The 15,109-nt window shown below is 50.2% G+C and overlaps 1 protein-coding gene across 1 annotated transcript; it reads right to left on the bottom strand.

Annotated features, from left to right (window-relative positions):
* Positions 1-3,244: 3,244 nt before the first annotated feature.
* On the bottom strand, positions 3,245-15,109 carry LOC149335302 (neprilysin-3-like). The gene is made up of 5 exons (XM_089552002.1): positions 14,756-15,109; positions 13,061-13,444; positions 11,112-11,611; positions 4,951-5,313; positions 3,245-4,168 (listed from the first exon to the last, which is right to left on the bottom strand). Exons 1-5 carry the CDS (start codon positions 15,092-15,094, stop codon positions 3,859-3,861), a joined length of 1,896 nt encoding a protein of 631 aa, XP_089408128.1. The 5' UTR covers positions 15,095-15,109; the 3' UTR covers positions 3,245-3,858.

Consider the following 15,109-nt stretch of genomic DNA (forward strand, 5'->3'; position numbering starts at 1 on the left):
AATTCCCAAGAACCCCCAAAATTTAGGGGGCACTTTGGCTCTCTAAAGTGCTGCAAGGCGAAAGCGTTTCCTGGCCACTGTTTGTTTTTATTTACTTTTTTATTTTTCATTATTTGTTTTTTTTGCTCCTTTTCTTAATTTTATTGTTTATTTTTATTCCCACGTCTTATTTTTATTTTGTTTTTATTTTTGATTATTTTCTTATTTTTATTTTTTATTTCCCTTTTCTTGACTTTACTCCTTTGATATTATTTATGAAGTCCATGCATCCACTAGATGCGCCTTTAAGGCTGAGCTGCATGCACGCGAAAACTCACGCGAACGCGAACGCGACGGCGGCACGCGTCGCGCGAAGCTCCGCGCGAACGAAATGTATATGTCGCTTGGCTCGTCGCTCGGATCTGCCGAAATAGAAAATTTCGCCTGTTCGCCCGGAAGTGCATGCGCGATCAGCCAATAGCATGAACGCTCAGCGTACGTCACTGCCGGTCATTTCGCGTGCTTTTTTTTTTTTTTGAAGCGTTGCATTGCGATCGCCGCGTATTCACGCTTCCTACAAAACGACGGCCAACCAAAACTTCAGTGAGCGCCCTTATTGACGCCGTCGAGTGAGAGCAGGTCTTTTGGGACCTGCAGCACAGGTACTATGAACATCGCGGCCGTTCTGATGCGGCTTGGTGCCGAGTTGCAGAAGCCGTCGGTGCACCAGGCGCACCAGTTTCGTAAACTATTTCATTGACTGCTAACTGCTTCAGTAGGCAGACTGGAAGTGAATGCGCTCATTTATATTTCATGCATGTGGTCTTAGCTGCCGTCTAGCGATCGTTATCATTCGCTAGAAAATGCGCGCTCCCGCGTAGCAGATTTGCCTGACAAGGAAGCATTGCATGCAGAACTAGAATTATACCATTTCACAGAAATACGGTACAGGCTTTATCTTGTGGCGGGTTTAACGGCGGCCGGATTAAATTCTTGCAATTTTTTTTACTGTTGTTGCATTTGCGAATACCTTTGCGGTGTGCTATGCCAGGAACACTGAGCGCTGTCGCCGTTTCGCGTTGCCGTCGGTTTCGCGCTGTCGCGTGCATGCGTCTTGCCCCTGTACGCGACAGAGCGAACCACGTTCGCCTTCGTCGCGCCGCTCGTCGCGTCGCTCTCTTTTTCGCTTACATGCGTTCCAGGCTTTATTCAGGCGGACGAATCTGCTGACCCGTCTGTCGACACGGCTGCCGACGCATCTGTCGTCACTCCTGCCGACGCATCTGTCGTCACTCCTGCCGACGCGTCTGTCGACACGGCTACCGACGCGTAACCACTGAGCCACCGCGGCGGGGCTGATGACGAAGCAACGACAAATTACTAATTAGTAACTCATTACTGATTAATGACTAAACACTAATTAACTGCTAATTAATGATACTTAACCTTCGCCTTTAGGAGTGGTACGCGACAGCGTGTTGTAGTGCTGCCAGGCAGTCCACGGAACGCCACCACCCGTTCGGCGCGATGCCTTGCCCTTTGAACGCAACGCTTTTTGAGGAAAGGAAATTCTGTCATCTCGGTGCACACCCGAACCGCACCGTACAGGAAGGGAGGAAGTGGGAGTGAAAGAAGAAAGAGAAAGAGGGGCCGTAATGAAGAAACTGAAAATTGTGTTTGAGGAAAGGAAATTATGCAGTAACTGTCTCGCATATCTCGGTGGACACCCGTCAAAACGCGGACACATCTGTCGACACGGACGCAGACACGGCTGCCGACACGGGCGGAGACACGGCTGCCGACACGGATTGCTAACGACAGCATGAGGCATTAAAGGCTTTCGCCAAGGAGCGTCACCTCGAAGGCTACGCGGAGCTCCGCGGAGCCGGTGAAAACGTTGGCCGGTGAGGCACCGTGAGAGTCTCTTCGGGATCCGGTCAGCGTCACGAGTGGTTGCAGTCGCACGCTCTCGACACCTTCCGCGGCAGGCGCACGGAGATCTGTCGCGCCTTGCCGGTGGACTTCTGGTTCCAGGCAGCGAAGCGAGCGCAGCAAACGCGCGCTCTCGTCACTTCCCCCAGCAAATGCTCGGGGATGGCTTTGCCCCAAGAATGCGACGCGCATGGGAAAACACGGCCGCCATTGTCGGCGGGTACAAACGTCCGCCGCCGATACCTCGGAAGTCGCACCCCCAATATCTCCACACCACTTACTACGAACTTCGGATACAACGAAATCAATCTGCGTGACTTTCGGTTCGACAGTATTTCACTTAATTGTTTCGCGTACAGGACTGTTTGAAATGTGCGCGAAAGATCAAAACGTAGGATATTTAAAAATTACAACAGTGGCCTACTTGGCTCGTCATGCTTATTTTGCGCACCATGTTAACTGGGTTTTCCGGCCTATATGGTTGTTTATTCAATCGGATACTCCATGTTAAATTTGACTAAGAATTAGATATATCGTGAGCAAAATGCCATGTTTAACATTTTTCCAATTCTGCCTTGTACGCATCACGCCTAATTTTACTCAAAATCATTATGCCGCTGCGTACCTGAATTCCTTTGCTAAAGCAGCCGGTGGGCTTGCATTGCACGCGACGGAAATTGAAAACGTAAGGTCATGTGCGTATTCCAACATGCGTGCCGTGCGCGTCGCTATGCTACTTTCTGAATTTTTTTTGGTTTATGAGGAAAGGAAATTACTCAGTATCTGTCTCTCCACGTATGCATCTGCCGCTAGGAGAGTGAAATAGTAGCACGACATCTGCGTGTGCACTGTGGAAAGGACTATATTCGGCACCCTCCTCAAAGGAGGGCGCCAACAACTTTTGGCGGGTTGTCAACGCTGTCAACAGCTGATAGGATCAAACGACAGGATGGGAAGAGCTTGCAGCAGATTCAGTTGTGAGTGCACCAAACTCCTTGTAACAAGGAACGATGGTTCCCGTTTCTTGTGGAAATTTTAAGCGCCAGCTTTTGGTTGGTTATATGCGCAATTATAACTTTTCTTGCTTCTTCCACCCGCCCACGTGCACCCAGCACCGCATTGCACCCGCCACCAACACCGACCTCCACCCTTCACAAGGCTGCACCGAACAGAAAGCATGCAGCAGCAGAACAAAGAGACAGCGACCACTGTAAAGGCCAAAATGAAAAGATGCAAAACCAATACCACAAGCGCAAATTTGTCTCACATATCGTACAATAACCCTTCAATTTTTATTGGCACGTAAGAAAATGCAATTGAAAGTCACCCCATCTATAATCTAACGAAATGTTTATTTATACAGGTAGCGCCATAAATGTGCGCTACGGCACATTAGGACGGTCCGCAATGAAGCTCTCAGCATACCGCTACCGCGCGCCCCTTACCGTACAGCATTACACGTGCGCATGCGCACACGAGGACTTCGTAGCGCACACGTGAAGAAGAGTCGAGAATTAGGAAGTCTGAAAGTGGTTTGAGGAGGAGGGGCGTGGAATTCTCACCGTTTCTCGTTGGCGGCGCAGCTTGTAATAAGCGCCTCGTCTAGACCAGCACTGATCGCCACCAAGAATAGGCGACGCTGACAACGGCTGTTCGCATTAAGCGAAAGGCTGGAGGAGCTCGCAGCAGGTTCTATTGCGCTTGCACCAACAACTATAGCGCGACAGCGAGAGGGTCGCCAGATGGTGAACCACTGTGCACGCTTGCGTGGCAACTTGCAGACTGCTCGGCACAAGCGCGCGGGACATGTTCCAAGCTAAAACTTTACACTAACGGTAGCTGTATAAAAGTAAGCTAAAATTTCATCGTCAGTCCGTCCATTTGTGCTACAGCGCACGACATCGGCCGACCAGTGATGACCCCACCCCCAGCTGTGTGGTCGGTCGGCTACCACAGGTCGCACAAGTCGTGCGTTCGATTCCGCTGGGCGGGGCAGTCGAAGACCTCCGCAAACTCTGCCGACCGGCGCGCCATGCCGTTGCAGCGGTGGTGTGCGTGGGAGTCGGCGCAGTGCAGAAGGCACCGGCTCACAAAGAAGAGCCGACCGCGGCTCAGGCGTTCCTGCTTGGGCATCAGGCGTCTCCTTTCGCTGGCGGCTGCCTTGCGAAACGCCCTGTAGAGGGCGTGGGCACCGACAGATGTGCTCGCCACCTGGAGGGCGCCAGCGGCGCTAGACGTCGTCTTGATGCACGAAAACCTGGTGCGAGAGTGAAGTGAGGAAATCATGAAAATGTTGATTTACTTCGTCTAAATGCTGCGCCCAGCTTCTGCATGCCAGGTAAAGCGAGGTACTAAATTAAGCTTTAAGTTTGCTTTTCTGGATGGCCAAAAGCGTGTACGTACGTGTGTCGATTTCTTGAGTGCATAACTAAGTTCATTCGAGCCACTGCCACATAACAGGCCTGCTCTTTTATTCAGAAGCGTGAAATGCTGGGCGAGTTGGTACATGTTCAACTGAGAAAAACTAGCGAATAGGTCCTCCACCGCGGCACCTCTTTCTTCCTTCTTTCACTCCCTCCTTTATCCCTTACCTTACGGCGCGGTTCAGGTGTCCACCGATATTTGAGGCAGGTACTGCGCCATTTCCTTTCTCCAAAAAGCAAATATTCTTTTTTCAGGACCAGGGGAAGACACACACAGACTATCGCCGGAGTGTGTGTCTTTCTCCTGGTCCTGCGTCCTTTTTCACTGGTTTTTCTCACTTGAACTGCTCTTTTATACACGGGAATCCGTACACGACAGGTTATAATGATCCACACAACATCGCCATGAGTCCAATAGAAAAACGAATGTTACTGTCTTCGGCAACTGTGCCCTCTGCGGCAACGCATAGACAAAAAACCCGCAAAACCCTAGCTTTGAGGAGTCTATTTTTCAAGGGGGCAGTAATTCGGGTGCAATTCAATACTGTCCTCAGGCGGTGCTTAAGAGTAGGCTACTACGATCCGGGGAATTTTCCTGAATAGATTGAAAACCCACCTTTCATTGAATTCCTTCACTCGACCCGGGCTCCACGCGATCCGTCCGGCGCCGTCGTACCCCACGTTCTCCCCGTCGAAGGCGCGCATCATTGTCCGAAGCAGCACCGAGCCCAGCAGCCCGTAGTTGAACTCCGGCGGGCCCCGCGGGTCAAACAGCGGCGAGAGCATGGACGCCGCCGGAAGCGCCACCCTGTTGGGGGCCGTGTAGTACGTGGGCGCCGCCGGCGGTTCCTGAAAGGCAAAGCGCGCGTCCGCGTCTGGGCTGTGCAGCGACGCCAGGTAGCGGCGCATGCGTTCCTGTCGCGAGCCCAAGTAGTCGGATGCAAAGATGCCAGTCGCGGACGGGTAACCGCGGTAGAACCTGCATGACAAAAGAATGGGATGCGTTGCTAGAATCAATGCAGTAATGCAGGTGAAGTTCATTGCAGCATCCAAAGGACGAACGTGAACTATAGTCTTCAAAGCCGCAGGCGTACCAACTTTATGTGGTGACGCTAATAGCACCATGAGCCTGTTGAAGTGTATTTTACGCATGCCATTAACTGAGTGTCCGGAGAATACAGAAGTGCAGTCTATAGGAATATCTTCCAGCTACACCTGTTAAATAATAATCTACGTTGCGGCCGCCAAATTGGTACGCCGTTGCTTTTGCCCGAACGCACGGTGTAAGAATAATTTAGGTGCTGACACTCGCCGCTCCCCGTGGAGAGAAAGCGCGGGCAGATTGTGTTCGCAGATGACCTTGAGTGAGAGATAGTTTTCGCCGCAAGAGTACAGATGGCGCTGTAGTATGGGAGCCCAGGGGCCCGCGGTGCCCGCTCGCGTGCGTTCGGAAATTTCCTGAAACTCGTGTGAGTTTGTGTGAAGGCTTCTCCGGGTTCTCGAAAATTGTTTGGTTGTGCCTGTGAGTCCTGTGAGTGCATTGTTCGGCTGATTGGTATTTGCTGGGATTCGCTCAACGTATACCACGCCGCGGCATGTGACGCCGAGTGCAATTAGTTGCGCTCAGGCTTGCTGCGCTTCAAAATGGGCAAGAAGTGCTTTGTATACCGAATTGCAAGTCGGGGTATCGGACATGTACAGAGCGTGTGTCGCTTTTCAAGGCTCCGCGTGAACCCGAACGTGTAGAAAAGTGGCGACGGGCGATTCCGAGAGCAGACAGAGTTTTGCAGCCTACCGACCACGTGTGCGCGAAGCATTTCCCGAATGAAGTGATCTCTGCAACATATCACGCGGAATATAAGGGGAACGTCCTTCTACACGTACAAAAAAAAACAAAAAAAGAACCGGTGCTCTCACCCGACACTGTGCCTAGCATTTTCCCGAACTGCCCAGGATACTTGACTGTGCAGCAAAAAACGAGAAAACCTCCGCGGAAACGGCAGGCTCTGCCGCAGACTTCTTAGACGCCTAAGAAGCAAGGACAGCCAGAAGCGTCGAATGGCCGCCGCGGTGGCTCAGCGGCTATGGTGCTCGGCTGCTGACCCAAAAGACGCGGGTTCGATCCCGGCCGCGGCGGCTAGAATTTCTTTGGAGGAGAAATTCTAGAGGCCCGTGTACTGTGCGATGTCAGTGCACGTTAAAGAACCCCAGGTGGTCGAAATTTCCGTAGCCCTTCACTACGGCGTCTCTCATAGCCTTAGTCGCTTTGGGACGTTAAACCCCATAAACTAACTAAACTAGAAGCGTCGAATGCTTCTGAAGAGCTGCATCTGGATGTTGAAAATACACCAAGTTTATTGCTGGTTGACATAACGAGGTCAGGACATTCTGATGCCGAATCAACAGACGCGCTTTGTAAGAGGCCACGCTTGGATTTCAACAGCGTGGCGCACCCTCCACGTGAAGAAGAGGTACTTTTCAACACGATACTGACACTTTGAGTGGCACATGCACTGCCGACGCACCTAGTCACACAGCTGAAAAGGTAATTTCCTGTTTTAAATTCAGGTGGCATTCCTCCAGCCGCCTCATCTAAGCTCACTAGGCGCAACAAATCATGATATTGTTCTACAATAACTACTGAGCGGAAATTATCGTAAATACGATTTGGTTGCCGCAGCCGTGTTTTCTTCCCTTCAGTATATTTATTTGATTATAATTAATTAGCCAGGATCTCATTGGACATCTAATAGCACAGTGTGCTAGTAATCGCATAAGCTTTGCTCACTATTAGGTGGCATCCGGAAAGTGAACATTCATTTATTTAATTTCAGCGCCTGCGTTCACGCGTTAAAAAACAGGTTGGTAACAGGAAAATTTTAGATTAATAAGAAAAAACAAAATAGCACGAAACATAACACCAACTTGTTTAAGAGAAGTAATGACATAATGTAGATGACGTAAACAAAACTTTCGCTTAGTTGGGACGGCGGAAACATTCCTGATTCTATCATTTCTTTCCATTCAGCAACAAGTTTCTTCCTCATCTGAAAAAACTACGGAGCAAGAGAGAAGTCATGGACCAACGCAAGAGCAGTGACCCACCGAGTCCCTGTTCCTCCAGGACGGACGACAGCAAATGACAATTTCCGCTCTGTCATGCTGTGCTTCTAGCCTTAAACTCCCAAGTGAAGCCTGGGCACACCAGGTTTCTGACAGATTTGGTGTTAAATCTGTTGTTTTCAGTGAGCTAGAATTGCCGAAAGATAGTAACCAAGCGCCTTTTCATAGACGAGTACTAGAAGTAACCACACCACATAATGACTCCTTGTCAGTGAAATGTTTTGTTTATGGCCGTATTGTTAACGTACAGATAATAAGTTCTGGTTTGCCCATGAATTCCCTAGCTGATATAGAGTGTGCAGTGCGGGTCTTTCATGAAATGCATGTGTGTGCAGGTGGTCCCAGTGGTGAAATGTACAATAATATACGCCCCGAGTGCGCACATATTGACAAATGTGGAACCTGGCGGCGCAACAGTTGCCTACTAGTGACAGAGAGTACAAGTTGCAATGCATGTGCTAAGTTAAAAGATGTACTTCGTATTCATGCTGCACGAAAGAAAAAGAATTCTCAACTGAAACACATTCGCATTCCGGCCAGTCCATCGAAAAAAACACGCATTGAAATGTTGCGGCGCGCCAGGACTACCTGCTACAAGTCAAAAGTGCGGCTTCAAAAACAAGAACATAATCTTGAACAAGAATTGGCTAACTGAAAATTGGCTAACTGCGACTGTTCAGTCGCTCGATGGCAGCAGGTATTGAATTTTACAGAAACCGTGGTGTGCGCAGTCTGGGAGACACTGAAGCCACGCAAGAATTCACATTGTTTCTTAATAATCTTTTCGATGCCTTGAACCGGCTGTTTCCTCATGAAGGTGTCACAAAGCAGTGCTCTGACCTAGGCATACTGTCACGTGGGGTAGAATAGTTGGATAACTGGGAAAAAGAGCTGCAGAGTGGAAATATCACGAAAGATATGTTCCTGACAAAAAGCACCTCTGAAGGGCTCCGAGTTACCTTGAGATCAACTAAAGAGCTTTGTGAGGTTCTTTTGCATCAGTACGAGTTCAGATACGTTCTTACAAATAAAATGAACCAAGATCCGATCGAAAGATTCTTTGGCAAGATAAGACTTGCTGGAAGCCAGAATGACCTTCCTTCAATGCCAACATTTCTGCAACTGTACAATACAATGTCAATTTACAGCCTTCTGAGGCCTCCCAAGATTGGGAATTGCTGCGTGGTCGATGAGAAGCCATTACTAGACGCATCAGACTTCAGAGCCCTGATCGAACTAGGCAGTGCAAGCAACTCTTCGCCTGGCTTCATTGATCAGCTAAAAGAAAAGCTTGATAAACTGATTCTTGTTGAGGACTGGGAATGTGAGGATGTTATCACAGTAAACGGAAAGGATACAGCGCAAGTCGTTGACTGCATACGTACTTTACTATGTGGTTGGATTCTTGAGCCGAAAGTTGATGAAAGCCACCACGTGCGATTGTTGCCGGTCTGCTTTTACCATTCCGGAAAAACAGCTCTGCTGAAGCATCCCTGACCAACACAAAGAGCAGGGGTGGACTGTTGCACCCCAACGTGAATCTCTTTGAGCTGTTGAGAACAGCTGAGGAGCATTTTGCAAAAAATGCCGACAGTCAGTCTGTATACTGGGAAACGGTGGAGTATGTGCTTGACACAAAGACCTTGACTTTTCCATGTGTTCAGCACAAAGAAGAGGTCATTGCACAAATTCTGCACTATTTCTTAACCATGACAATGAGGCAGCACTGCAAAGCTGCAACCATGAACTTGAAAAAACAAGGTCAAGAGAAAAAAAAGCTCGCAAAACTTTGTTCATCCTGAATCTTGTTGCCAAGTTTACAGAATGTACTAATTTTTGTTAGATTTTTTGCGAATGTATGTTTTAAACAGTTTGTGCCATGTAATGTATAGTTTTGTGACCGAATAAAGTATATGTTCAGCCCCCCTTTCAGCATACAATTCCTAATATTCTACACAAATGTAACAGCACTGTACACACCACCCGACCTACTTCAGGTGGGACATTTTTTTTTTTCTAATATAAGAGCGCGCATTGTTCTCTTGAAATGACAGAGTAGGATGGAAACATTATGCCCATTCTTGGGCAACTAGAACAAGATATACTGCTTTGAGAGTTGCGATGGATTTAACCGTGTGACATGCCCTTCATCAACCTGTACTGCACACGTCTTGGTGTACTGGCGCAAAGTATAACCGCCATCGGCTTAACACTGAGCAGAAGTCTGCGTAGGGGTCGCATGTCGAGCGAAGTTTGTGACCAAGTACATGTGTAAGCTAGAGGTGCAATGGTTCAAGGTGCTTTGAGGACGTTTATTTTGTAAAGAGGAAGATGAGCAGCGGCGGCAGCCGCACCGCCAGCGCACAGCGCAAGATCGCTGGGTTAACGACCGAAGCTCGGAACGGCATTTTGGCTAGCTGTCCTTAGGCTATTTCCCTGAAAATCCTGCTACAATTTATTTATTTTTGCTTTACTTAGCTAACATTGGCGGGCGCAACTAGAAAATACGATTGATATACTGGCTTCAATTTATGCTAGCTATCAGAGCTATTACAAAAACGTCGTCGAGAAATCAGTTGCGCATTCATTTAGATAATCAGTCTCGTTACTGCAGAATCCCGGTGTATGCATGCCTGTGCATACTTTTCTATACACCCCGATATCGAGCGCGACAAACGAGCAATGCTTAGCATCGATAACCTACGCAGCGCGAATCCGAGAGCCTCTAAGGGACTTTAAGAGCCTCCACCTACTAGCGCCACCTGTCGCCGCGAAACGGAAACAGCGCCGGCGGCGAACACAACCAGGACGGTGCGCCGGCCACAGTGTCATCACCTAAATTATTCTTACACCGTGCCCGAACGTCACAGCGTCTCGAGTTGGCGAAAGCGTCTGCGTGGAGAGACGCCGGCGGATAAAGCAACGATGTTTGCTTCGACTGTAATCTCTCGTGGAAACAGGGATTACACATCGAAATACAAAACAAAAACCAAAGCAATAAATGGCCGATATATCTTGTCGATCGGAGCGAACGATGTATCTGCATCACCTTCGAAGAGAGACTCTTACGAAGTAAAGCGCTTTCATCCAGGGGCTACCCTCTCACCTTTTTTCTTTCGTTTGGCCATCCCATCTTTTGCTTGTCCGTACTGGCGTCACTTTTTTCTGGCCACATCTCTTTCTGCAGTTCTGCCTGTATCACTGACACCCATACAGTCTGTCCGGAAGAAATTCGAACGTGGCCGCTGCATAGTCCTTTTGTGATTATTTCTTAAGAATGCCAAACCACAGCCTACTTCCCCTCGTAATGCTTATTAGCTACTCTGTGCACATTTTTTTTTTCGCTCGGGCGCGTTCCTATCACATTATAAGTATACAGGAGTCAATACCTGTTTACTCCCATATAGGCGTATTCGTGTTTAAAGTGAATACAGTGCATCCTTGCGTAACTGCGTCGCAGCTAACTGTTGATTTCGAGCACTCGTTAAGCACCTTCGTTAAAATGCCGATCGTCTGTAACGCATCGTAGGGCAAAACAAACAACTACGGCCCATCTGAATCTGCTTCCGCTACAACGCAAAAATAGCGCAAAAAAAAAACAATCTACGCCTAACGACATGTTCAGACTGTAGTTTTCCAACGTGAGTGACGAACCTGTCCAGTCCAGGCCAGTGGTCCAGACGCGGCGCGTAGCCCAGCATCCAGCGCATGCGCCGAGTCTTCTTCTCCATGCTCACCCGGACGGAGTGCGGGACCCAGACCGTGTTGCTGATGCTCGCGATCACTTCGCGCACGACGTTGCCGATCATGGTTTTGACGGGCGCCAGCCTGGACTCCGCGAGGACAGAGAAGAGGTAGGGAGCCCGCACCACGTGGCCATAGTCGGCCTTCGTCAGCGCCAGGCATCGCGACGCGTGGCCAATGGCCCTGCTGCTGACGTTCACCAGCCGTCGGCACGCTTCCCAGGCGACGAAGAGTGCGCGTCCGGAGTCGCTGACGCCCTGACGCGACCGCATGTGATTGAAGAACGCCGCGGCTTCCGAGCCGATGTCGAGCTCGAAGTCGGCCATGAAGGCTCCCGAGGAGTGGGCCTCCAGCGACGTCTTCCAGCTCTCCTCGACGGAGTCGTCGTCGTCCGTGACGTCGCCGCTGGTCTGTGACAAAATATGCATGCAGCGTTAGTGCGGGTAGCGGCGCAGAAGTAAAGGTCCTAATTGGCCTCGAATAGTACGATGTATCACAACATGTCGTTTTGTAGCGTGAGCTACGCTGGCCGAGGTTGAGCACTTTCGCGTGGCTTCTGGAGAGCCGTGCTGCGCATGCGCGAGGAGCAGTGACGTCACACGGCGCACAGCTGGCGTGCCTCGCCGCGCTCGCTGGCCTTCCTTTCCTTAAAAATGATAGGAGTGTAAAACGTTGACAACGCCAACGCCATTGAACACAATGAACGCCGCCGGCCTATGGCTACAGGGAGGTGGCGACGAGGAGGCGCGGCTAGGGCCGCTTATCCGTTTTTCTCAGCCAGCGTCCGCTTCGGTTGGTTTGGTTTGGTTTATGGCGTTTAACGTCCCAAAGCGACTAAGGCTATGAGACGCCATAGTGCAGGGCTCCGGCGGACGCGGTTGTTGCGACGCGCGTCTTTTTTTTTTTCACTCTTTCCTCTTATCTTTTAACTCTCCTCTATCTGCACGTGACAGCGGTGGTGGCTCGGCTTGAGCCAGTTGGCAGGCCCGTGCAATTTCCTTTTCATCCTTCTCTCAGTCGCAACAACAACACCTAAGGCTACAGCGCCGCGTTTCTGGCACAACCTTGTCAATGCCTGCAGCCCACATATCTCTCATCACCCCACGTACCTATAAGCCCGACTCAGGCGTCCACTGAACCAGAGAGCCATTATGCGCAATTCCTTTCCTTAAAATGATCGGAGTATAAAGCGTTGTCAACGCCATTGAACACAACGAACGCCGACGGCCTATGGCTTCAGCGACGCGTTTCTGGCACAGCGTTGTCAATGCCGACGCATTCAGCGCACATCTGTCACTACTGCCACTTAGCTTATGCACGGTTAAGGTGTCCACTGTTCCAAGAGGGCAGTTATGCGCCTTCTCTCTGGTTCAGGCGTCCACCGAGATGTGTAAATCTGGCATAGCAGAACTAAGCCACTGCGAATTTTTTTTTAAAGGACAGAGTTAAAAACAGCACAAACGATTAAGCGCAAAACCGTTCGTGTTGTCTTTAACTCTGTCCTTGTCACTCTAAGCAGCGCACGTCTTGCATATGACCACGTTTCATTTAGCCGAATACCATCACTTAACGTCGTTTCCCGCGTTATGAACATGGGCTCATGCAAGTATTTTTAAAATCTATGAGCGAAGATTTCTCCGCCAGGCCTCCTCAGTGGTTTTGGTAAATAAGTTCTCAGAAGCGGACGTCGTCAAAAAATGAACGAACCAGAGCGGAGGCGAGCAACGTGAGGAGCTCACAGTGAATCTGGTGAGCACCTCCCAGTTGCCAAGACGTGGCACAGTTCCATGGTTACCTACACGCAGCTCCTACACAATCACCAAAGCAAATTCGTTGTGCAACAGAACGTTCAGTACCACCTTGACAAGAAGTTTCTTCTCCAAGGTCCAGATGCGGCCCTCCAGGTCCTTGGCACGATGCTCGTCTACGCCGCACGAGAGGAGGACGCCTTTGGCAACGCGGCCGTGTTCCCTCCGGTTCTTCATGGCGGCTCGTCTCTTCTTCAGGTCGGGGAACTCGGCGCTGGGGGCCACTCGGATGAAGCGGGCCCCTTCTCCCGGACCGGGAAAGGCGTCCACCTTGAGTTCGAAGAAGAGTCTCAGGTCGTACCGAAGGTGCAGCTCGATCGTCTTGTCCAAGAAGTCGGGCCCCGCAGCGCCCTCGTCGGCGTCCTCCAGCAGCGGCAAGTCGTTGTGTTTGAAAAAGGCTGCGAGCGCTTTGACATTCTTCGAGTTCCCTGGGTTCTGAAAAGTGCCCAACAAAAAATACAACAGCAGTGAGATTAACAACCTTCCCAGTATTAGCATTGCCCTATATGGCTTAAGCCATCTGGGACGATGTGTATAGGTTTGAATGGGTTAGCACATTTGTCTTCATAGGTTTAACGTCCCAAAGCGACTCGGGCTATGAGGGACGCCGTAGTGGGGGGCTCCGGATAATTTCGGCCTTATGGGATTCTTTAAAGCGCACTGACGGGGAGTAAGCTGCCCTCTAGAGCCACTCCCTTGCGCTAGAGGAGAACTTACTCCCTATACCACACCTATACCACTCCCTATACCACACCTATACCACTCCCTATACCACTCCCTATTTACTATACCACACAGGCGTATTTGTGGTTAGAGTGAAAAGGACGTCGGGAGTTTGAATCGACTGACTACAGGATTTTTAAATCCAATTTTCTTCGCGATGAACGTGTCTTTTGCTGCCGAACAAACAACACAGCCAGAAGGAGCCAATGAATCAATTTTTACTGGGAATAATAATGCAGATGTCCTCAGTGTCCCTTTTATGTATGAAGGAGGAAATGTAATGCAGGAAAGGAAATGAAATTTAGAGCAAACTAAATATTTCGTTGATCCGAACAGACCAAACGCTACAAACGTGCGCATCCTTTTCAAAGCCCGCATTTATAGCCAGACCAGCCCGAGATGTGTTGGTCTTCTTCTGCATGAACTACGTCATCACCTAGAACGATCACATGATCGACTGTCACCGGCCACGTGACCCATTTAATTGGACAACATTTGACCCATAAGTCATTTTGCCTGTCGGCCGCCGCGGTGGCTCAGTGGTTATGGTGCTCGGCTGCTGACCCAAAAGACGCGGGTTCGATCCCGGCCGCGGCGGCAGAATTTCTTTGGAGGAGAAATTCTAGAGGCCCGTGTACTGTGCGATGTCAGTGCACGTTAAAGAACCCCAGGTGGTCGAAATTTCCGGAGCCCTTCACTACGGCGTCTCTCATAGCCTGAGTCGCTTTGGGACGTTAAACCCCATTAACCAAACCAAACCATCATTTTGCCTGTCGTCGCGTACATTATCATGGCTGATGGGATTACGGGTGAGCCACTGGTTTAGTCATGATCCATCGGTCAACTAATTGCCCTAGCGCCTTCTTTTGTGATAGCTTGTCATCTACGTCAAGCTCTTATACATGTAGCAGACGCTGAATGCGATGCTGCATTACATGAACGCCTCTTCCTTGCTTCATGCTGATTTACAGTCTAAGCGAACGCAATTCTTCAGTTATAAATCGATCAGCGTAGTCCCCTCACCGTGTCCACGCAAGAGCGGTAGAAGCCGGCCGCCTTCCTCAGCGAGACGTGCTGCGCCAGCAGCTTGGACGACCGGAATGCCCGCCGGAAGGACTCGGCGATGCCGCGCTGCACGTCCTTGGAGGCACGTTCCTCCAGGGGCCTTCCCCCGATCACGCTGCTGGCGCCGTAGCCGGAGCACACGTGGGCCCGCAGGTCGAAGCACGGGTCGGCGCCGTCGTCCATCGACTCCTCCAGGAGCCGGGACACCAGGCGGCCCTCGGACTCGCGGTGGTGCCGCTTACTGCCGCTCGTCTTCGGCTTTCTCTTCGCCTTCTTCGTACGTGCCACCTGCGACATATTAAACGGAGTAAT

This window comes from Amblyomma mixtum, chromosome 7 (genome assembly GCF_055824585.1).
Source record: "Amblyomma mixtum isolate Tamu chromosome 7, ASM5582458v1, whole genome shotgun sequence".
NCBI classification, from domain to species: Eukaryota; Metazoa; Arthropoda; class Arachnida; order Ixodida; family Ixodidae; genus Amblyomma; species Amblyomma mixtum.